The sequence below is a fragment of the Filicampus tigris genome, chromosome 4, assembly GCF_054856515.1.
Source record: "Filicampus tigris isolate MCC_2025a chromosome 4, RoL_Ftig_1.0, whole genome shotgun sequence".
NCBI classification, from domain to species: domain Eukaryota; kingdom Metazoa; phylum Chordata; class Actinopteri; order Syngnathiformes; family Syngnathidae; genus Filicampus; species Filicampus tigris.
In genome coordinates, this window is record NC_141220.1 from 25,315,245 (window position 1) to 25,340,323 (window position 25,079).

Here is a 25,079-nt window from a genome sequence, read left to right on the forward strand (position 1 = left end):
GACTAATTGAGCTGGGAGCTTTGGGGTTCCCTTGAGAGATCGGGTTTACAAGGGTGACGCCAGTCTTTATTGACATCTTTATGTTTGGCGGAAAGCCGCCCTCCTCGGTGTTGTATACCGTAAATATCATATTAGGCAGCGTGGCCGAGCGCGAGTGTCGGACAGGCAATGCATTTCAAAGCGGAGCCACCCAAGGTCACCAACATTTGGAATGAGTTCAGCCGTTTACAAAAAGCAGCGGCAGCACGGGGTCACTCGTGCGGTCACGGTCGCCGGCCGTCTGACTGAAAACGCTTCCATAAAACTCTATGAAGGCATGACGCGGAAAACGGATGATAAAAAAAAAAAAAAAAGGAATAGAAATGAAGAGTGCTTGATGACACATAGGAGAGAAAGCTCTTAGTGTGCACTTTTACAACCTTTATTGACGGCACTTTGACTCGTCCCTCGGTCCTCGCGTCTCACCTGAAGCTAAAATTCAACCGGAGCATTTTGTCTTTTAAAGATGAAGGTTAACGCGCTGCTTGTTTTATCGCAGCGCGCTGTGGTCTAAAGAAATTAAATCGTTACATCACCGCGGGTAATTTTGGGCTTCAGGGAAGATCCAGCACTTGAGCTGAACCTAATTATCATTTGCTCTGTTGATTTTGCAACAAAAATAATCCAGTTTGAACCTTGTGGACTCCAAATAGACCCGACTCACCCATTAAAGTCCACTTGATTTTCACAAATTGTTCATTATGTGTTTAAAGTTGCCAAGGACTGATATGTGTAAGACGTAAAGCAATGCGGAAAAATCGTAGGACAATTAACTCATTCGCTGCCAAACATTTTCAGACCCTCTTTTACCCTAACGTTTGACAAAAATGTGAAACAAATATAAATAAACTCCTGGGATTGAATGGCTGGACTATGAAAAGACAAATAAATATGTCAATGGCAGTGAATGAGTTAAGAACTGAAGTACAGGAGTTTAAACTTACTATACATTTTCACACATTCTGATCATTTTGTTTTTTTAAACTTCATGGAACGAACGCAGAGCCAATGAACTTGTTTGACTGAATTGAAAAACGCGGCACTGTCGCGTCAACTTGAGAACCGAATTCAATCCACCCACTTATAGAAAAGCAGAGTTCAAACAACTCGAAAAGTATCTGGTCTGAGAATGAGACATAAACCCAAATTGAGCAACAGCCGTTCGTACTTCAACTTTATTTTGACGCCTGCGCCGTCCGAGGCTCGCTTCAGAACAATTCCCCATCCGTTTATCGCACGTGTGAAAAAAAAAAAAAAAAAAAGTGATTGACAGTAGCGGAACAGAAAGGAGACGATGAATACTTTGAATGATATAAATGAAATAAATGTGGTCATCAAACAGCGGCTCCATCCCAGCTCCTCGCTGCAGATGTCAGTAGCTTCCATGCAGCATGCCGATTGCTTCAATGCGAGACTTTAAAAGCTGCTGAAACGTCCTTGAATATAATAACGCAACCAGCGTGGTAAACCTGATAACATCCCACAGAGGATCTGAGCTGGCAGAGCCGACAGCGTTGGCACCGGCGTTAACAGCGGCGCTGCGATTAAGCCACGGGAGCCATTTCGTGGCTGATTATTCATGACGCTCCTGTACTGTAATGTTCCACTACACTGGATTCTCTCATTAGGCCAAAACTGACTCTAAAGGCCATTAAAGTTTCAGTCGGCATGAATAAGTCAAAAGAGTTCTGCCTCTGATCATGCAGCGCTAAGAGTCCCCAAACTCATCTCGGGAGCCTGGCGAAAAAACAAAAAACAAAAAAAATTAGGCGCTTGGGGTTGCTGAATTAAATATTTGTGAAGGGCAGGAGGGTGGCGTCGGGGTAGCCTTTTTAGATTTAAAGCCCCAGCGTGAGGTTCTAGGCAGCATTTCCAGGAGTATCGATTCGAATTTTGCCGCGGGTAAATGACTCCCAACGGGATCTCGGCAATTTGGGCATCACTGCCGAGCCGCGGAATGTCTAACAGGCTTTACGTGCAACCCCAATCAAGAAACGGTTTATTGGCTGAGGGAGGTTTTATCGAGGCTGAGAGACGTGACGTTTACGTTTGCGGGCAAGGCTGTCAGGTCTGCCCCATGCGTGCCGTCGCTGATGACGTGTGGATAACAATGTTTCCTCGGAGCTAATCTAAACCGGGAAATCGTTCACTTTGCATGTGATGCGGTATAGCATATAGAAATAAAGCACATTTGCGTCTTTGCGATTTATAGACATCATGTGAATATTAACGCCAACAATGATTCACTTTACATTTTCGAGGTTAGAAGCCATCGTTCGGATGATTTTTGGGGGCGGGATTTGAAACCTGAGGCACGAGTCCCGCACGGTGGCAGCGACCTCAGCTGACTTGACAACAAGCAGCGCTTCGGCAAAAAAAAGTGAGCCTTTTTTTTCCGAAAGAGGCGTCACGCTGTTTAATGCCACTTCCAAATGAAGTTTAATGTCAAACCAAACATAAAACTAGGGGAACTGCATGTCGTGGATTTAAAATGACCTCTCACATACATAGGCGAGGTTCACTTGTGCTATTTCGTTGGTGTTTTTTTTCTGACAAGAAACAGTAGCATACGGCTTCTCCCCACCCCAAAAACAACAGACGGCCCTTTTTTTTTCCCTTCAAGCACCTCTTTCAGCTCTTCTTTTGATTAAAAAAAAAAATAATAATCGGAGGGACTGTATCACAAAAGACATCCTAGTAAGCACGGTTGAACATAAGGGATTCAAGCGGATGATTGAATGTATTCGACCCTCGCTAATAACTCTGACGGACCAACTGACGGGCGTCTGACGGACTGACGATTACGATTCGGTTCGTCAAGAAAATGACGGAACTGCCGAATGCCGGACCAGCAAAATGCAGTACGAATATTTGAACAGAAAAGGCAAAGACATGGAAAAAAAAAAAAAAAAACCCATTTGAGATTCAATTTGATGGAATTCGAGCATACTCACGGAACAAATTAAACTCGTATCTCAAGAGACCTCTCTCATCGTTTGGTTTCATGACCCTCCTGGGCACGTATTCCTCCACTTCTCTCTGATTTAGGTTTCTGCTGAAGTCCTCCTGCATGGACATCTTTGCAGCCACCGCTCGTGCAAATATTGTACGATCAGTCGTTACACACGCTGCCTTTTGTTTGTGATTCCAAGTTCATGCATCGTCATCTTTTATCGGCCAACTTGATGCTGTGGCCCGAACGGTGAGGTTGCAAGGCAAGTCATGTGCGCATAAGAAACCATTATTATTGGCATTGGTTGGGGGCGAACCAAGATGAATGGAGCTATTGACTTCAAATGCAGCCTCGCCAGCGCCCCCATTCATTATATTCACGACCTGCGGAGGTTGAGGGGAGAAGAGGCGCCCACCTGCTCGACTCCGGTCCAAAGACGGCCGAGGGGTTCGAAGGAGCTCTCCTCCTCCTATACTTGCTGGCGTCAAACTGACCCACTTCATCTCTGACCGGCCTCTCGTTGTGCTATTACCTGCAGAAAATGGAATCGCGTGGTTGAGTTTGCGAAGAAGGAGAGTAAAACCTTTTTTTTTTTTTTTTTTTTTTTCCCCCCCCCGAGAAGGCGTGTCATTTCATATCGCTGCGACATCACGTTGTCCCTGTAATGGGCCGGCGCGTCTTTGAATGTGTACAAGCCACCGGGGCGGCCGTGTTGATTTGAAATCATTTAGACACCGGGCAAATTGGCTCCGCAAACGGATCATTTGCCAAACTCTGCATAGCCAAAATGGAAAGCAGCGGTACGGGATGAATGGCGCTGGCGTCGAGTGTTTACAATCCCCGAAGCTTCGCGGAAGGTCGAGACGCAGCCCGGTGTTGTGGCGGGTTGTCATTGATGATGATTGGCTCAGACAGCTAGCGTGACCGTACTCGGCACAACTGATTGTTTTCCCTGCTCTCGCCATCGACTGTCTTTGATTGCCTACTTGCACATATCGTCATGTTTGCTATTCTCTCATGTGTCGTAGGTCTCACATGGTCACAGATCACATGGGCATCAGGAATGCGAGCTTTATGAAGATTGCTGCAGTGGGTACCTGGTTGGGGGACTTTGTGACTGCGTGGATGGTGAGATTCAACATGATTTTGATTCGAGATTTGCGTTGCCCACTCGGCAATTTGGTGTCAGAAAGGAGACAAAACGGACGCATCTTCATTTCAAGTTGGGTTTAGAGTGTTTGTGAATTTGGTAGACCGCGCTACGACTCGATAGGTGTTCCGGCGTATTCTATTACACGCCCCCGGCGCATCTGGCAATTTGGTGACCAAAAGTAGAGTCGATTTTCGATGCTAAAAGGAGGTCTAAGTTGTGGTGCAGGCGACGTAACACAGTTTTGGTGGATTTCGTCGAGGCGCAGGCAGATATAACTGAGCCCCGCAGATGTGTGCGGCGGATGTCATCGCATTTCATTCGTAAATATGACAACCACAGCATAGGACAATGCCACTGAATCATATCAGGACTCAATTTATCGAATGAATTCTCATCATCTTCAAAATATTTTAACAGCAGCTCGCCTGTTTTCTGAAGCTAAGCCATGGCGGGTCGTCGTCTGAGCCCTGAGCATCTGTGATGTCATTTTCAGTCGACAGAAGTGACAAAATGGCCGCCCCCCTGAGATGGCTTAAAACAGGTGGATTAAGTCCTATTCCACAGACACGATATTTATCAGAATGCCATGTTTCAACTAGTGGGCCCGCATAGAACATATTCTATGAAAAAAATATGTTTGGTTTGACTTTCATTTTAACTAAATATGCCTGTTCTGGCATTTGGGAGAGAGTCCAACCCATAATCTCACAACTGCTAACCACTATTCCACTGTGTGAATAATTATAGTGTTCAACACAACAAAGGTTGTTTTATTTTTTCCAACAGCTACAGCTGCCTATTATGGTCAACGCCCGTACTTGTGGACCGCAATGGTGACAAAATTGATAAAGCGCTATATAAGTGTATACCATTTACCGTTTACAATATTTCTCCATATACACCTTCGGCTGCACCTAAGTGTAACCAGTCAACAGTAAACAAAGCATGGCCGGTGTGAAAAATCGTTATTCGTTTATATTTGTGGTGAATTTGAACCCTCGCACAGCCCACTCTGCTGCCACATACTGTAATCATCATATCGTCTCTTGAGAGGACGTGAACGCAACATTAGCTTGATTAAAGTTAAGCCGAGTCTGACCGTGCAGGGCTAATTGGGAAGATGAATTGGATGTGTTATGTGAGGCTCGTTGGATCCCTTTTTGAATTAACCGCTTAGCACAAATGACATTTTCCCGCTCGGGCCGAACCTCATATTTTTCGCCTCACCGGGTTCTAACGATGTAAAACAATTGTTCTTTATTGAGTCATTGAGAGGGGAGCTCCAAGTAAATTATTTAAAGCAGTAAAAAAAAAAAAAATCACATTCATAAGCCTATAAAAATTCGATTGCATGTTTTGGCACGCGCCTCATTCATAGGTCAGGTGTATCCTTTTCAGTCCACTTTACTGCGCTAGCAAACCCAAGGCAGCGTTTCGAAACAAGGGAACACCTCCCTGTTAATTTGTCAACAACAAAAAAGGGAAGCGGGCTCTCCCACATTGGCATGCACACAGCTAAGACAAGTTGACAAGCTCCCCGGCTGGTCACATTAGTATTCTGCGCATACCGCAGAGAAAGACAGGCCAAGGGACCAGAGACTAGATTGGAGGATGAGGAGAGCGAGAAGCAGACGTCTGGTCAAAGAGGAAGGAGCATGGCAAAGCGCCGATTCCAGAAATTGTTCCGTTTTTTTTTTTTTTTTTGCGCATCCCATTAATTCCACAAGACACGTTAAAGATGAGCTCTGCATCTAATGCTAATAAATACATCTGCAGCCTTCCCTCCGCAACGGATGGCAGTGTGGATTTTCCGGTACTTGAGCACTCTCCAAATGAGTCCCCGCTCAAGCGAAAGTCTGTTCGGAGAGCTCCACTGAAGAAGCAGTCCAACACTGGCAGTGCATACATACATAGTATTCTTTCGGATGAACTATGTTGATTTTAAGAAATCTAGCTCTAACCCCGTCTGACCTTAACCGTCTAGTGCAGGCGTGTCAAACTTGCCACATTGGAGGTACTATGACTGATGAAGCCGCATGTAATTGCCACATATACGCAACAAATTTATGGATAATGCATTTTGAAATTAGAAGTCAGGGATAATAATTGTTCCAGTCACTGTAAAAAGGGGCTTGGTCGTGAAATAAAATGCTTACAATATTTTAAGATTGTTATTCGTGTTTCTGATTGCCATGAAATAGTGCGGCGGGGCCAGATCTGGCCCCCGGGCCTCGAGTTTGACACCAGGGATCTAGTGGTACTGTAAAGTATTTTTGCCATATGAAAAATTATGTATTTGGTGACATACACTAATCAGATCCAACATATATTCTCAAAATGTAAAAGTATTTTTTGGATTGTCCACAATTATTGTATTTCAATATCAATAAATAATAGTTACTTCTATTATATACAGTACGTGACCCCCCCAAAAAATATATATAATTTGTGAGTGTATTCCCAGTTTTGGTTTGCTAATTTGTGTCTTGGTGTTTGAACTTCTATCAATTTGATTGCACATACCTTGCTGTTTTATTTTGGGGCAAAACATTTTTTGATTTTGAGTACATCCTGCACTCCTGCCTTGTTCCCTCCTTCCCTGCTTGCGGGTCTGTCAGGCGGCCGCAAAAACCCAACGACACACACAAGACATGAAAAGTGACGCAGGGCAAACACGACAAAAGCGAAAAACCGACCGAAACCACGTCAACAAAAACAGGCCATGGACAAAAACAACAAAAACATGACAAGCAGCTATCGAACGTGGATGCAAAGTCGGTTTGTGGAGTTTGACAGGAACCAAAGAAGAAGCTCTGCCAATTGTGCAGCAAATCCAGATTACGCTGTATCTTGCTGCATTATGGCTGTCTTCTGGACTGGACGGTATCGCCTACCTCGTTTAGGTTCGTTGGACCTTGGCGAACGGTCTGCACTGCAGAGAGCTATTCATTAAAGCGAAATCGCAGTGTTAACTTCCACACTGACAATTACTCGACATTTAGTTAGAAGTAATTAAACTGAAACGGGATGACTTACTTGGCTGTTTTAAATGTTGATGTTGCAAATTTACATTTCTGGCTGTAACAATCACTTAGCAAAAAGACACCCAATTTCCCCCAAAACGTAATAGTTTGTCCAGCCAGCCCACAGTAGTGATCGACTTAAGTCTGCTCATTATTTCTACAGGTTACAGATATGATGCTTCAGGATGATAACTATCCACATTGGGGGAAAGGTGCTAGAAGGTTCTGGAAAAAAGGCAACAATAGGATTGTCCTCTTCTGGTAAGATGTCTTGATACAGTATTTTTGATGTGGATCAAGAGCAGGGGTCATATTGATATTTACCCGTTTCCTAATTATTGTGTGAAATACTTAATGCGGAAGTCAACCCAAACATATTTTTTCCAAGAATGTGTTCCAAGCAGGCCCACTAGTTGAAACATGGCATTCTGATTGATATTGTGTTTGTGGAATGTGAGTTAAGCAGCAAAATCCACCCGTTTTTAGCCATCTCAGGGGGCGGCCATTTTGTCACTTCTGTCGACTGAAAATGACATCACAGATGCTCAGGGCTGAGATAACGACCGATCATGGCTCAGCTTTAGAAAACAAGTGAGCTGTGAGTGGTCGTTACCTGAGCCCTGAGCGACTGTGATGTCATTTTTCAGTCGATAGAAGTGACAAAATGGCCGCCCCCAGAGATGGCTAAAAACGGATGGATTAACTCTTATTCCGCAAATGCAATATTAATCAGAATGCCTTGTTTCAACTAGTGGGCCAATCACGGCTCACCTGTTTTCTCCATCTGAGCTATGATTGTGGTCGTTATCTGAACCCTGAGTGTGTGTGTTGTCATTTTCGGTCGACAGAAATGACAAAATGGCCGCCCCCAGAGATGGCTAAAAACGGGTGGATTAACTCTTATTCCACAAACGCAATATTAATCAGAATGCCTTGTTTCAACTAGTGGGCCAATCACGGCTCACCTGTTTTCTCCATCTGAGCGATGATTGTGGTCGTTATTTGAGCCCTGAGTGTGTGTGATGTCATTTTCGGTCGACAGAAATGACAAAATGGCCGCCCCCGGAGATGGCTAAAAACAGGCTGATTTCCTTGCTTAATTAACTCATAATACAGAAACACAATATTAATCAGAATGCTGTGTTTCAACGAGTGGGCCTGCTTGTAACACGTTCTTTAAAAAAAATATGTTCAGGTTGACTTTGGTTTTAAAATGACCAGCGTCTTTACCGAAATGGAATTGATGAATTATTACGATAGTCAGTGCCCAAGAAGTCTCTCAAAAAGGTTGATGCGTGAGTGTTTTAATGTGCCTCATGTTGCTTAGGTGTGTGTACATTCGCAGCCCATCAAAGGGCTACGAGCAGCCACTAGCTGTGTTAATCATCCATCATTCGTGTCGGCACCTTTAAATGAGAAGAACAGGGGAGGAAATCGATGAACATGGCAAGGTCACATGGCAAATCCTCGCCCTGTCTTTCTTTTTACTCCCCTGTCTTCATCATGACCTTTCAATAACTACAAAACAATTGCTGCCGACCCTGGAGGACAAACATATTGGAGGATCACTGTTTCGCTCACGTTGGTCGGGTTTCGCCCCTTTTTGTGGCCCCGCGCCGGGGAGGTTGAAGTGAGTCTCCATCTCTGGCGAGGCGTTGTGTGGGAGCATTCGTTGAAATTGTTTGTGTGTTTACATTGCTCCACTGCATTGCGAGTCATGTTTCATCACACTTGTTTTTTTTTTTTTTTTTTGGTTACGTGGGGAAAAAAAACACTTCGGGGTGGTTAGCGGCCGTGAGCACTAATCCACGTTGATGTATATTTGACTAAAATTCGGCATCATGAATTTAAATTAAAAAAAATTGTGAGTTTGGGGTGGGAGGGGGTCCCAATTCACTGCTTCAATTTAACACATGAAAATACAATTATAAAGAACATGCACAAAGCCAAAATACAGATATAGGAGATTGATTAATTGTTTAAAATTGCATAGTGACAATATGCTAACTTATTTTGTATCATAAGCAATCATTTATACCTACTATTCTTTTGTTTATTTGTTAGTTTACCATCTTTGTACTGTTGTATGTTATTCACTAAATAGGCTGTTAAGATCGTTTTGTTTTTCTACAGTCAAGTTATGTGTTTCCTAATTTCTCGGCGAATGCATAATTCAGGCGGATGCATGAGAATCCATATCCATATCTGCAATATGATTGATGCGGGTCCAAGTTCTGTTTCGGTCTTGGAGGAGGTTTGCACTCGCCACGAAATGTCATTGAGGTTTAAAGTGCAGCACTTTAAATACTGCCAAGAACTTTACCGGCGTGCGCAGAGGGGAAGACGGGCATCCACTCTCATGGCTGAATATTATGACAACATTATTGCGTGCCGGTTACTGTGACATTTATAGTCACCGCGGTGTTTAGAAATGCATGCACAATTACACTTCGTTCATCTCGTCAGGAACACTATCTGCTGTATTTTCCTCTTCGCGGCATTGACTCCCTCTGTAGCGCCTCATTCTTCTTCTCTTTCAGGATGTAATAAATGTGCGCCTCATCTAGTTTGGATTAGAGGGGAAAATAAATGTTTGTTTCAAGGTTGGCTTCCTCTCTAATTCATTCATAAATCACTTCTCTCCTCTCCCTTCTGGGTAAAACACGCTTGGCAGGACCGTGCTTGTCTCGCTGACGTCAGTGGTGGTTCTAACCATCAGTAGCGACTGGATCTGCTGGGACTGCCTGAACCGAGGCTTCCTGCCCAGCGATGAGGTCTCCAGAGCCTTCCTGGCCTCCTTCATCTTGGTCTTCGACCTCCTCATTGTCATGCAGGTAGGAGTGCTCCCCAGTGGCCAATTAAAAACAAAACACACACACACATACACAAAAAATGAGTCGCTTGGACGTCTCTCGGCCTTTTTTTTTTTTTTTCTCCGCTACGCGTCTCGTTGCTATTTTCCGTCCGCCCGCCCCCCTCCCAATTCATCAATGACGAGCGGCGAGCGGAGCGCTTGATCATTCTCAGCTGGCGCCGACACAAAAAAACATGCGGGTCGCATGCGGTGTATTTTGATATATTCTCCCTATGCGTGCACGCGGCCGTCGTTTGCGCCCTTGCGCCTCCGATGCCTTGCTTCTCACCCAACACGAACCCTCAGCCGCCTTCGTTTCCTTTTACGATGACTCACAAGATTGGACACGCGCTCACACAAACTCCCATAGGAACATCAATAGGCTCATGAATATGCAGATGTGTTTTGTCCGGGCAAAAACAACAACTGTGAGGAGTGGCTACTAAGCATGAGGAAAAAGTATGATTTGGAGCGTCGTTCCTTTATTAATTACGCTCCCTTTTGCACTGCACGGTACTTAAAAAGGCTCTACTTGCGATCGGCGCCTTTCCGTCAGTCCGAGCAGGCCTTCATAGGTCACTTGGGATTCCAAGCATGCCACATTATTAGCACGTGGGTCGCTGTGTTATGGGGCTATTTTGAGCTAGAAATTACAAAAGCACATGCTAATATTAGCATACCCCGTTGCAGTACTTTAAAGCGGATGTCAAGCCAAACATATATTTTTTTCAAGAAAATCTTCTATGCAGGCAAACTAGTTGAAACAAGGCATTCTGATTCATATTGCGTTTGTGGAATAAGAGTTAATCCACAACTTTTTTCAGCCATCTCTGTGAGGGCGGCCATTTTGTCACTTCTGTCGACTGAAAATGACATCGCAGTTGCTCAGGGCTCAGGTAACGACCAATCACAGCTCACCTGTTTTCCGAAGCTGAGCCATGATTGGTCATTACCTGAGCCCTGAGCAACTGTGATGTCATTTTCAGTCGATAGAAGTGGCAAAATGGCCGCCCCCACGAGATGGCTAAAAACGGGTGGATTTTGCTGCCTAACTCATATTCCGCAAACACAATATTAATCAGCCACTCAGAGCACGCGTCTAAAAAAAAAACACACATAACGTAGCTTTCAGAGTAGTACTGTTGCTAGCTCACATGTTTGGCTAACTTCAGATGGCAACTTTAGGTCAAGCAGGGGACACGCTCTGTATAATTTAGCCAAGGACCAAAACAAATTTCTTCTTAAACGCCATGCTAATTTGCATAGCATGACAAATTTCAGGCAATTACTCACATTTTAATATGGCTAATTCCTCATTGCGCTTGAGTGAATCACAACATTTCTCCACCGCTCACCCGCCAGCCAATGGCTCGCCCCGGGGTGATTGATTTTGACCTGTCGCTACGCCCCCTTGTGTTCACCAATAGGACAAATTCCACGTTGCCGCCGAGGACGCTGCGGTTCATACACAGTTAATCCTCCGTGAGAAAACATGGGCGCTGTTGTTCTCAAACTAATTAATGATCTGTTTGAGATTCCTGCCTCCGGGCCATGGTTTACTTTTCTGCTTGTGCGTATGTGTAATTACGCTGCTAAATGTAAAAAAGAAAAAAAAAAAAAAAAAAAAAAGTCCTTTGTGTGTCTGTATAGCAATATAAACCCAGCGAGTTTACTTTCCTCGTCTTTTGTCATTGTGACTCTTTTTTTTTTTTTTTTCTTTCTTGTCGGAAGAGCATCGAAATGCCACGCTCGTTAGCGCTGCTCATGGCCGCAGCCACGGCGGCACGCGCAAGACGACTGCTGGTCTTAATTACGATCTTTGGGGGCGGGGGGGGGAATTACCGGGCTCGCCGTGGGCTCGATTCGTTGTCGAGGGTCTCCTGAGTTTGGCCTGATTTGCGCAGACTGCCTTTGTGCCGCACGCCTTTATATTGCTTCATGCCTGTTAGTGTGGAAAGCAGCAGAAACCTCTGCAGTACTGACCGAGGACTGGACTTCATTAGTGGCTTGGGAGTTGTCATATTATTAGCACATTGTGAATTTTTACCACGCTGTGTTAATTCACTCAAGTAACACGCACCAGGTGTTCCGATAAATTAAGCGATTCTTGGTCCGTTTAATCCAAACTATTGGAGTTTTCTGGGTAATAAGTCAGCCAAAGCCCGTTTTGATTCATTTAACCCTTTCGTGCATGAATTCCGACAACCCCCTACTGGTTTTCGTGACTTGCCTCCGTTTTTAAACGCACATTTTGTGTCGAACTAGGCTGGATGACATGACCTTATTTAAGGCAAAAAAATATATTTTGGGGGAAAATATGACTTGGGTCATTATTTTAAGAGGCTGGCAAAATGAATGTTGCATGTGTGAAGTCACCACCGGTTATTTTTGCCTTTACACATTTCCGTTGTATGTTCATGTTTGGACACCATATTTAATCACCAACCTACTTGCCAATTTGTGTTGCGGTGTGTGGTTGCAATGCAGCTCTGCTTACCTTTCGGCTTTTACGTGATAGTAGCAATGTGTCAAGATTTCCTGTCAAAATGGGAATGTTTTTGAGCGATATTGTCAATAGAAAACCCGCTGCTATGCTAGCGTGCTCTACGAGCAATCGGAAAGTCGATTTTCACAATATGTCCCTTCCCAGACTCTAAAATATAATGTGTTGGTTGTGTGTGTGTGTGCGTGCGTGCGCAGGACTGGGAGTTCCCGCACTTCATGGGTAACATGGATATAAATCTGCCAGGACTGCCGACTTCACAGGTGAATTTCAAGCTTCCTGTCTGCAAATATATCATCAAAGAGGAGTATCGTATTCATATCACAGGTGCGTGACTCATCATCTTCCATTTGTTATTTACTGACACGATTGCGCCATTCCGTTGGTGCGGCTTTTATTATTTACTTACAACTTCTTGTCTGCATTTTTTTTTTTTTTTTTGGGATGTATTAAGATGGATTTATTTTTGGTTCGCCCGGCAGGTTTCAAATTATTTAATGTAAATAATACACGTCTCAACTTCCCGTACGGATTGCAGACGGAATATTATTGACCATATCCCGACGGATACATTTCCATTTCAAATTGAAACAGAAAATCAAGGCTATTGGTCGATTGACGGATCGAACACCTGTTGTGAATTTTGCCTTTCAAGATCCTTGAAATACTGCAATATTGAACGGTTGGACATTCAAAAGTTGAAAGGTCAAATTCATCTCACCCGTTGAGTTTTGCGCATTCTCGGTTCATCCGGAATCTTCACCCGAAAGCCGAAAATCCCCAACTTCTAATGAGCTGTCAGACGCCATCACGCCACATCAGCTCAAATATTCCGATCAGCACCTCAGTTGATTTTGAAATTTGGCTCCATCCTGCCGGCTGCATCCCTCCATCGCTCATATTTTTCAACAACTCTTTCTTATTTTCAATCATCTCGTGGGTCTCTCCATCCGTGACCTCGAGACACTAAAAACCGTCGCCCCCGTCTGCTATATAAACCGTTCAAACACTCTGTGATTCACCTGTCCGCCCCTGGCAAAATGCGTATATTAAACCGGGAGGTGGAGACGTGATTGGTTTCCCTTAAAGCTCATTAGGAGCAAACTTCGGAGAAGGTGACAAGAGCTCCGTCTACACGGGGAAAATGTCCGCCCGCTATCAGTCGGCGGGGCTAATCTGATGATCTCGTTAGGAGACACTGTAGAGCGTCAACAAATGGAAGGGCTGCCTCCTCCGTGCCTTTGCTACGGATACAACAAAAGGGGAGAATTTGTAATGAATGCAGCTTAGCTTATCAATGCAAACCTAACGGTGGATTCCCGCGTCTGCTCGGATAGCAACCAAAAAGGCAATTTGAAAGCGGGGTTTTTGCTTAAATGCCTTGGTGGGTTTGAAATTGACACATTAGCGGCATCAAGCTTAAAAAGTTGAAGTCAAGCCAAACTTTTTTTTTTTTTTTTTCAACAATATGTTCTATGCAAAGGCCCACTAGTTGAAACACGGCATTCTGATTATTACCTTTGTGGAATATGAAGCAAAATCCACCCGTTTTTAGCTATTTGAGCGGGGCGGCTATTTTGTCACATTTGTCCACTGAAAGTGACGTCAAAGTTGCTTAGGGATCTGATAACTAAAAAAAAACATGAAAACATTCAATTGTTTATGATAGTGGGAGTTGTTGCGAATTGGTTGAAGTTCTGATCATATTTTATGACCAGTTCATGTTGAAATTCGGGTCATTCTAAAGAGAGCACGTTATAACCTACTCACCTATGCAACTATATATACCTTATACCTGCGATGTCTTAACCGGCAGAGGTTTGCATTTTCCTATATTGCCGGTCCGTCATCGGCTCGGATACCCGTCCTTCGTTCATCACGCCGTCATTTTTCGTAACGAACAGAATTGTATTTGTCAGTCCGTCACTTAGTCCGTCAGAAGTTCGTTGGTCCGTCGGTAGCGTTGGGCATCGTCTCGATTTGGACGGTTCCGATTCCGGTTCCTAACGATCCTCGATTCGGATTCCAAACAAAACAAAAAAAAAAAGAATTATTTTTGGACATATTGCACGAACGATTTAGTTTTATGGTGTGCCGTCAGAAGTTTTTCGAATGTAAAATCTGTGCCTTATATCATCAGTAAAGTTGGGTAAGCGCCGCTCTAAAAAAAAAAATGAAAAAAAAGTAGACTTACACGGTCAGTGTTTAAGGGGCTTACATCATATGTCTCCTCTCAGGTAAGTGGTTCAACTACGGCGTCATCTTCCTGGTGATGATTTTGGACCTGAACATGTGGAAGAACCAGATCTTCTACCAGCCGTATGAGTACGGTCAGTACGTGGGGCCCGGCACGCAGATCTTAAGCGTGGTGAAGGCCGAAACGCTCAGGAAGTTCAACCGCAGCACACTGACCTACCAGTGGCGCGCCACCAACGTGGACCCGAGCACCGACCGGCCCTACGTGGAGCAGGACTTGCCCCTGTACAGCCGCTACATCGGGGCCAGCATGCAGATCAAGTGCCTGGCCTTCATGCCCAGCCTGCTGGCGTTCTTATGCTTCGGCTTCTTCGTCTGGTTGCTGGGCCGATTCCCCGACAGGGAGACCTTGGCCAAAGAGCAAGACAAGAGCTACGAGAGGATGAAGAGGAAGTCGCCGTCCGAGTATAGCAAAGAGATGGGCACCGCCCCGCAGGAACCGCAGCGAGTCGGCGGGTCGGACAGAGCCAAGCGCTCGGGAACGTCCACGCTGCTATCGGTGGACGGGGCGCACTTTGCGGAGACGCCTTCCGTCCCCGCGGAAGCCCGAGAGGCGCTCCCCAGCGTCGATATCGAGCCCGAGGCACCCGAGGAAGCGGACGTCTCTGGCGACCTCCCGTTCCTCGCGTGGCTCGGCGTCAATCGTGCCGCCGAGCCGCGCGAGGAAACGGGCGTCCCTCCAGACGTCGCACGACAGTCGCCGCGACCTGCGAAATGTACTTGGTCCAAGCAAGCCATGTAGTATTTCGACTGATATTTTTTTTTTTTTTACTGATCTCTTGAGCTGTGAAACCAAAACTGTTTTGACGGATCTTTACAAAGGCAACTTTGGCACAGCGCCTGCTGGGATTTTTTTTTTGTTTTTTTTTTTTGCATTTTCATAATTCAGTGCCTTATAACGGAGGCCTTATAACTTTGTTATATCCCCACTGGTCCCAGGTCCCGTTCCTCGTACCGCAGCGACAGTCGTGCCTTGGCATTTCGTACATAATACAGTACAACCCTCTGTGAATATAGAACTTGAAGATGTCCTATTTAGAATCTGCTGCGGTCGTCTTATAAACGTTTTCATGACAACTTCACCTCGTAGCTGTAATCACAGTACAGGGGATCCTTGGTTTAGGCTGGTCCAATACGTACGTTTTCTTTGTGCAACGCAACGTTTTTCAATTTGTCAGACAAAAAAGTTCAGAAGCCCAGTTTTAGTTTCAGGGTATTTACATCTAGATGTGTTTGACAATTCGGGGCAGAGCACCTTTTGTCAGAAGCAACCCACTTTTCAAGTGAGCAAAGGAATTGTAACAAGGTTAGGGATCTTTTGATCTGAAACGCAAATGTCTTCAAATTTTTATCTCGCGGTCAAGTATCACATATCACTCCAACCATGCTTCCTTGACACCGATGACTCATTTTCTACTAGACAGGGTTTAACGCCGTTTTGTGGCATCTTTGGGCATTACACTTAGCAAAAAAAACAAAAAAAAACCCAGTGTCTTTGAGGTTCTGTAGAAAACGAAACACGAATAGGTGAGTTTTTGAAAATGAACTGCAGCTGGATGGGATGCGATTAGCATTTTCCGTTTTCCGATTTAGGTACAAATTTGGCGTACTTACTTCGCCATTTAACCAAGGACCCCTGTAATATTCATTTAATAATCTTGATCACGAATGCCTTTGAAACTACAACAGGAAACCCAACAAGACACCTCAGCACTTCCACTAGCTCTCTTTTAGATAAAAGCAGACCACTTTCCTGTGGAAGAGCCGCAGCGCCATTAACATTAAATCTATGAAATGGAGACACATCGCCATCTGAAATGTTTCTACAAACGTTATTGACAGTGACTCAAAAGTTTGCTTTTGCGTTTTATAGGGGAAATGATTTGGTTCAGATATTTAGTATGCCTGAGACGAAATGGTGTCGTAAACATTGACTTTTTACACGTTTTCTTTAGCCACTAAATCTTCGGAAATGGCTAACCTTTAGTAGTTAAGTGCTTTTTTTAGGCATATAACAGGAACTAAAATATTCCATTGAAATATATTCTATGGAAAATGTAGAATGTATGCGAATCTAAGAAATATCTTTCTCTGCAAAAATCAATCTTGAAGTTTCATTGCGCTAGCTAGTGGTAGTTTGAGGTACGAGTGGCCCGACTTCGAGATTGGAACCGTCATTCAGCTGATATTTTGCTTCGACTTGTGGGCAAAAATTGGCGATACAAGCACTGTATGCTGGCAGTGTGTGTAATTTTCCTTAATTTGATTTAATGACGTCATTATAGAGTGCATGTTCCAAACATTTTTGTTGTTCTTTTGTGGGGGAGGCTGGGTGGTCTTTCCATTCATTTCAATGGGGGAAGATGATCCGAGCTACGAGTACTTTGAGTTACGAGCAACTCATAACTCAGGGCACAATTGGAATCATTTTTGCCCTATTTTGCATTTATACTGTAATTGCACTTAATAGTTACAGTACTATTCACAAATTAACCAAAGTAAATAAGATGAATATATATATTTTCTAATTTGTACTCAAGTGTTTATTTATTGATTTGAAACGAAAATGCCTGCTACACTTGCTGTGTGCTTTCCTTTACGCCAGCTTATGCCAACCTTCTCCATCAAAGTGGAGACACGATTTGCCTTGTTCCAAAGTGCCTGCTTTTGGTCTTTTTGACCCCTTTCGGTGTCTTACAAACGTGCATGCACGTTTATTTATTTCTTATAATGTTCTTCAAATGCACCAACATTTATACTCGCTCTGCTGCTTACTGTCATTTTCCTCAATCTTCACCCCCCCCCCCCCCCCATTTCAATTCCGGGCTAAAACTAAAAGAGGAATTTGCATAGATTAGTGATGAGCTCTTTCTGAAAAGAATCTAATTGAATAACAAACATATTACTCAGACATACGTGCAATAATAGGATTTGCCTGCGCATTCATCCAAATTATAATGCACTCAATCCATGACACTAATATTCTGGAATGATTTTCGATTTTAAAAGGAGGCAAACAAAAGAATATATCAGAGCATCTAAGCAGTTACAGGAATACTAACACAGATGATTAAATACTGACTTCTCTGGTGTAAAAGCACTCTCATAGATAGACAAGACAGACACAGCTAGCTAGATCGCTAGCTAACTTGATAGCTACATAGCTAGCTACCTGGATGGATGATTGATTGATAGATAGATAGATAGATAGATAGATAGATAGATAGATAGATAGATAGATAGATAGATAGATAGATAGATAGATAGACACCAAGTTGAGAACGTTCTTTAATTTGCAGGTCTCAATTAACATTTGAAAGAAATTTAATCAGTCAGCTGCAGAGAGCATACATTTATTTTTCATTGCGTGTACGTGTCCATGGGGTGAAGAGGTGGCTGTATTTCCCATAAAATTCTGGACGCGCTCGGTCGTGTAATTTAAACATGAAACGGCCCTATGAAGATATGAGTGTTCTACAATTAAACATTTTGCAGGAGGCTTTAATATGTTGCAAATGTAAAAAAAACAGCCCTTCCTGTTTGTGTTTTTTTTTTTTCCCAAAGCGGACAGAAAGTTGTCATTGTTTGCTTGATGTATTCAAAATATCTGCTGAGCCAATAAATTTGTACATTTTTATGTCGGTTTTATGCTGTGATCTTTGGCCAATGTCAGGTTGGCGCTAGAGAGAAAATATTCAATAACTATAAATACAGGAATGCACTAGTGAAGCTGAGAGGGGAAATATGCTTGGTCCTTATATCCCAGGTGCCAGACTAGATAATTGACTTTTGGGTATTTTCCTATTTTTGGTCTGGGAATTTTTTTCCCACATTTCCCCCTGTCCCTAATAGGAAACATATTGTCGCCGTTCTGTGAAAAACATTTATGTCCAATTTTGGCACTGTTTAAATTATTCATATTAAAGGGATGTCTGTAATGCGGAAAACTCCATTAACATAAGCATTTTAAGCATTTTTTAAAATGGGGGGGGGGGGGGGCACAAGTGTTTTTCACAGGACACCAACGATGAAATGAATTTTCTTCTGCGTTTTATGAAGAATTTTTTTGAGTTTGGAAAAAAAATTGTGCTCCCAACCCGAGATATCCTTGACTTATCCTTAAATGTAGAAATTACCAAAATATGCTGTTCAGAAAATGGGTGGATGCCATATCGACATATTTTAAAAACATTTACATAATGTGTAATTTAGAAAAAAAAATGATGCTGCATGAAAAAAAAAAAACTCATTCAAATAATTTAGAAATATTTACTGTGACTTAAGTAGGCTATTTGTTAAGGCGAATATACTGTATAACAAACTCTAATTTTAATATACAAATGATTAATTTGATGTGACGTCAATATTTTTGATTGAAATTTATACATCGATGTAGAGAGAGAGAGGAGAGGCTGGGAGAGAGAGAGAGAGGGAGAGATTTAAACCATTATCTCTAATGTGCTAAATATGACACCTGAAAGGCAATGTAAATGGAAATACTTTATTTCACTATTACACAATAACAAGCTGTGAAAGAAGGAATAAAAAACAAACAAACATATGACCAAAAGAGAAGTGCAATAAAAAGCTACAAAACGGCACGTAATACAGACGACTTGGTAAGTGGCAAAAGGAACGCTAACACGCCTCTAAGGAATCATCATCATCATCATCATCATCATCATCGTCATTTTATGATAAGAAATTTGCAAAAAGAAATTTTTGGACATCAAGCACAATCATGCCAGTTAATATTCATACTTTACAAGGTTCATGTGGATGCTTAAACAAAGAGTGAAGGCCATCATCATCATTAGCAACATTTTCGTCATCATGTTAGCTATCATAAACGTTTGGTAGAAAGATGAGGTTTTTTTTTTTGGTTTTTTTTTTACAATGAAACAATAACAATAAATTTCCGTCCTAAACAAGCCTGACGAGATCATCGAGGAGACATTAAAATGGTGGTGGTATTTTCGTCTTCTTTTATTTCTTTAGCTTTCTTGTATTTTACATGGAGAATGCTGTACAGGTGCCTTCGCCGCCACTAAAGGCACATGGGGTCCACTGAGCAACAGATGTGTCCATTCTGTCAACGCAAAGACAACAAAAGCGACATGGTTACACGGATAACTAGCAAACAAGTCCATCCTCTCGCTGACTGACGTGATAAAAATCTGCTTTTTTTCTTCTTTTTATCGTAGTTTTTTATTTATATTGTGAAATGTCAGCCACAAATTTGGGGTGTATAATATCGGCTTTTGGGTCAAAATTGTGACTGTAGTGTAGTAAAAATTATTATTTGAATTATCTCTTTTTTTTTCGACTTAAGTTTTTGTTTAACGTTTTTGTTAGAATTGTCAAATATTTGGGTTAAAATTTAGAGTTTTGGGTTAATAAGAAAAAAAACCTTTCGGTTCGAAAATGTCATTTTCTTTGTTAATTGTTAGATTTTTATGAAAATGCGTTATTTGGTTGAACTGCCTTTTTCTTTCTAGATTTGTCAGGGTGTCAGGAAAAACGGAACTAGTTTGTCATAAAAATTTATTTCAGGTCAAATTTTACTTTGTTAAAAACATCTGTTTTTGTTATTTTTGGGGAGTGTTTTGCACGGAATTGCAATTTTTTTTTAAATGTTAAAATTGATGATTTCTTCTGTTAAAATGGTCTGATCTGATTGTTGTTGATTGTTGTATAATAATAATAAGTTATTTTGGAGGGATCAAATTTGTTTTAAATGTCAGATTTTTTTTATTTTTTATTATTATTTTGTGAACTTAAAAAACGTACTCGAGTCAAAGTGTCCTACTCTGTCTGTGAGTGTTTTTTTTTTTTTTTGTTTCGAGATTTTGTTTTGGGGGGGGGGGGGGGGGGGTGCATTACCTTGCACTGGCACAGGGTGCACTCGGTGCCGTGTTTGACCCAGGAGGAGCCGCTGAAGCGCGAGACGCCGTGCTCGTCCACGCACGTCTTGGTGATATCGTTGCGGATGGTGTCGGCCTGGCAGGGGTCGCTCACGCACCGCGGGCAGCACTCGCCCTCGGGCACCGCCGTGAACTCGCAGTCGACGGGCGGGCACGGCAGAGGCCAGCAGTCCACCTGCCCCTGCTACGCGACACGGCGACAACACCCCCACACGGCGGGAAAGAAAAACAGTCAAACAACAACACCGATAGGGAAGTTATATATTTAACCACAGTTATATTGATAATCTGGCAACACAATTCTTGGTGGCTTTAACTGATCAGTATGGGTGATTTTTACCCCTTTGTTGGATCAAAAATCTTGACCCAACGTGTTGGGTCAAATCCTCAACCCAATGCGCTGGGTGTAAATAAGCTAACTTTGGCTCAGACCCAGCACTTGGGTTAGCTACTTCATCCAATTTGGGTTACTTTTAACTAGGGCTTGACTAATGTTAATTTTTTGAGGACCATGCGGAATCTGATATTTGGCAGAATAAAAATCTAATAACCGATTACAAATTAAAAAATGAATAATGGTAATGAATAAAATAACGTCTTTTTTGGTCCCTTAACGCTTAATGAATAAAATACCGTCTCTTTTGGTCCCTTAATGCTTACAAAAATAAAGATATGAATTACAGGCAGAAACATTTTGACTGACAATACATTGGTCCTACATTTAAAACCAGGAGAAAAATAAACTAGTAAAATTCAGCCGATCTTTGCACATGTTTTGGGTGTGTGTGGGATTTTTGAATGGCATTATCTCTAAAAAAAAAAAAAAAAAAAAAAAAAAAAATCTGCAAAACAGTAAGCCGATTTTTGCCAATTTTCTAAACGCTAACATCAGCCGATTAATCGGTCTGGCCCTTCTTTTGACCCAGCGGTTTTTAGAGGGCAGGAATAACCAGTGAGAAGAGCGATCAAATTAAACATAACGTACAAACTTGTAGACGCATGTGACCGAGAGTGCCACGGAACTTTTCGACTGCGGATGATTCCTAGTCGTTGTGCTTATTAATTTTGCGCAAGATAGATCACGTCTTTTACGAACAACCGTCAAGTCGAGTTGAGCCGCATGTGCCTATTTCTTGGAAACGAGTCCCTACGACGCCCGATGCTTCATGTCTGCAGGTTGCAGAACGCATCTACTCGATGAGACCCGCTGACTTTAACCATCAAGCTCCCTTTTCAAACTCGCACAGCTGCAGGTGGCAGATAGACACAGCAGGACGCTTTTTGATTATCGGGCCATTTTCCTTCAAATTGCCAATCGCCAGCTGTTCATGCGCGCACGTCTCGCTAAAGGCGAGCGAGCGAGCGTCTTCTCGGGCTTCGCACGATGACACGTCCTTATGTAGATGTGTGGAGGCTGGTGGGTGAGCCGCCTCACCGAGGCCGGACTGCGCTGCGGTTGCCGCGGAGACGTTCCATTGTTGTTTGCGACAAGAGGCGCCAGAGCGCTTCCTGCCCGCACAGAAGAAGGTTGACGACCGCTAAGTCTGAAAAGGGCTGGGAAATTCCGCAAGGTTACCGGTAAATTTCCATGTGAGTTTAAGGCGGGGAATTTGGGAATTACAGACGGGCCTTGAGATTTGGTAGGTGTGTACAATTCTTCAAATAAGAGGCTTCAAGCTGTTTATTGCCACCCCCAATTGAGTTTATTGTCAAAGTAAACGTCAAACAAGAGGGACAGAGGTGGTGGACACCCGTTTTGCTGACGATTGACGGGGCACCGTTTAAAAATGACGGACCGACAAATGACGGAAGTGGCTTTTCATCCGTCAGCGTAATCGTCACTAACTGCATCCATAAGTGACAGTCTGTCAGTCCGTCATAAAATGTTCAGATGTTATTTTTTTGGGGGGGGGGCGGCAACTGACGGACTAACGAACTTCTGACGGACTGACGATTACGATTCATGAAAAATGCCATGAAAAATGAAGAACTGCCGAATAACGGACGGGTACCCTGGTCGCTGACGGATGCCGAATGACCGACCAGCAAAATGTAGTAAAATGCCCACCTCTGCAAAAGGAATTAATTACGCTTTGTCTACTTTAAACAATCACAGCATTGCCTTAGGAAAGTGCTTGCCTTCATGTTGATAAATAATGCAAAACGCATAGACGGGCCAACGAAACCAGCTTGAGTGTCACCGTGATATCCAATTTGGATATGTGAACACAAACATTGTTGCAAAAATATAAACAGAGAATATAGCAATGCTCACAGGCATATATTCTTTGCAAAAAGAAAAGCCTCATTAAAATGTCTTTACCTAACTGTGTTAAGTCACGACTGCCCGTTTTAAATAGTATAGCATAGCGTGCTAGTTTTGGTGTTAAACACATTACAGATTCATGGCATTTCCAAAAATTAATTTAAATATAGTGACATTTTACACTGATTAAGTACATTTTGCGAGAGACAAGCTCATCATTATTTCATTCCATACAGTCTACTTTTTTACGAGGTGCCATCCGAATTTTATAATGCAATAACTCAAGGGTGGGAAAGACTGTGTTTCCACCGCGCGGGTGTCCCTAATGAAGTGTCCAGTCGGCGGGGGAGCGAAAAACCAGCCGATAGGTGCGTCATTCGGCGTCACTCAGCAGACGGCGTGAGACACGAAACGTGGGAGGGACGCGGCGGCGCGTCAGGCGTGACTTCGCCACTCGCGCATTTATCAGGAAGGCCTCTTAGGCTCCGCCTACGAGTTTTGTCAACAAAGACGGCAAAAAGGTCAAGGCGAGACGAAAAATGGGAAAACGGCGGCCGCTCGACCTGTGGAAAGAGTCACGCGGCGATTTGAGTTTGTTGTACAAAGGACCCTCGGAACACACGAGTTGGACTAACGCAAAAATTGTTCCCTCCCGCACTCGCCTTTTCTTGCTGTTGAGCTTCACAGTCGTCCGGTGTCATATTGGGCCCGTCAAAACACACGACAGTGCAAAAAGGTCTTTTGGAGTCCTCCGACAAGTCACCGATAACTCGTCTTCCCCTCGCTCCGCAGACCAAAGCATCATTTCCCCCCCCCCCCCCCCTCCTTCAACCTTCAGCAAAACTGGACTCTCTCGCCTTCGCTGGCGTTTCTATGGCGACCGCAGCGTTGTCGAGTGTTGCGACGTGAAGTTATTTGAGGTCGTTAACTGCTACTAAATTGTGTACTGCTGCTACTGAAGCTGAAGCGGGCCGGGCAGCCTTGAGAGACGTTCAGGCGCGTCAGGAATCGGGGCGCTCCCTAACGGGGCCCCCTACTGGCAGGCTTGCGGTCAAACACACAAACAACAAAATGAAGCTAATTTAGTCGTGTTTTTTTGTTGTTGTTGTTTTTGGGGAGAGCCTCCATAGTCCTTCCTTGCCTGGGGTGTCCGCGGGGCTCTTCATAGACCTTCGAGCGCAAACATCTGCGCTAATGTTGAGCTGCCAAAATGATGACGTAATGATGACTTTTATGATGGTCGTCAGCAACTACATTGATTGGCTTGTCATGAACAGATTCTATTGACCACATTACATTTTTTCACTTGGTCCACAGGGAAATTATTATTATTATTATTTGTATTAGCACTCAATATGGTCATTCATAAAGTTTACACACATTGGAGGTATTATTACAGCATTATATGTTATTGGTTATTATTGTTGTTGTTATGCATACTGAGAAGTCTTAATTTAACATATTAATATACTAATATGCTAATCAATGATAAAAATGTGCATTATTCAGTTAGTTATAAAAAATAGTGCTTGATTAATAATGTAACTAGTACTATCATACATTTAAATAAATCTACATTACATTTTAGGGATTTTTAGAAGATAATTTATCATATTTCATTCATCCTAGAGAGGAAATACAAAAGAAAATTAATGAATATTTATAGTGTTAAAATAATGCTATTATTATTACTGCAATGATATGATCTGTATAAGACTTCTAAAAAATAATGACAATTATACTCTATTGTTGTTGTTTTTTTAATTATTACTCTAATATATATAATATATACTCTCTACTATCTGTCTTCTTCATTATTATTATTAGCATTACTATTATTACAATAACAGGAGGAAGCACAAACCTACCAAAATTATAAAACAATATTTTAAAATTGTGTTATTATTATTATCAATATTATTATTATCATCATCATCATCATCATTATTGCTAGCATTTCCACACTCGTTTCTGACGGCATTTCACTATTTTATGTCAGCTGCTATGCTAGGGGTAGTTTTTAAAAAGTAGTAAAGTAAGAATTGATTTGTACTTTTTGACATTGCGCTTCAATCATGTTGGACAGTGGCTCAGCAGATGGAGCGATG

General features: G+C 42.8%; 2 protein-coding genes across 6 annotated transcripts in view; one reads left to right on the forward strand and one right to left on the reverse strand.

Moving 5' to 3' along the window:
- The window catches only part of tmem117 (transmembrane protein 117), a 40,385-nt gene extending 21,967 nt beyond the window's left edge, over window positions 1–18,418 (forward strand). For 4 of the 5 annotated variants that reach the window (XM_086027642.1, XM_086027643.1, XM_086027646.1 and 1 more), the window contains 5 exons: window positions 4,021–4,120; window positions 7,332–7,429; window positions 9,843–10,002; window positions 12,723–12,852; window positions 14,763–18,418. In XM_086027642.1, coding sequence (XP_085883768.1) covers window positions 4,021–4,120; window positions 7,332–7,429; window positions 9,843–10,002; window positions 12,723–12,852; window positions 14,763–15,523 — 1,249 coding nt within the window. In that variant the 3' untranslated portion in view covers window positions 15,524–18,418. The remainder of the gene's footprint in view (window positions 1–4,020; window positions 4,121–7,331; window positions 7,430–9,842; window positions 10,003–12,722; window positions 12,853–14,762) is intronic. The other variant, XM_086027645.1, reaches the window with a different exon arrangement.
- An 850-nt stretch (window positions 18,419–19,268) lies between these two features.
- The window catches only part of nell2a (neural EGFL like 2a), an 88,042-nt gene continuing 82,231 nt past the window's right edge, over window positions 19,269–25,079 (reverse strand). The window contains exons 19-20 of the mRNA XM_086028450.1: window positions 20,665–20,889; window positions 19,269–19,870 (exon numbers count right to left, since the gene is read on the reverse strand). Of these exons, the coding sequence (XP_085884576.1) occupies window positions 19,829–19,870; window positions 20,665–20,889 (267 nt within the window). The 3' untranslated portion in view covers window positions 19,269–19,828. The remainder of the gene's footprint in view (window positions 19,871–20,664; window positions 20,890–25,079) is intronic.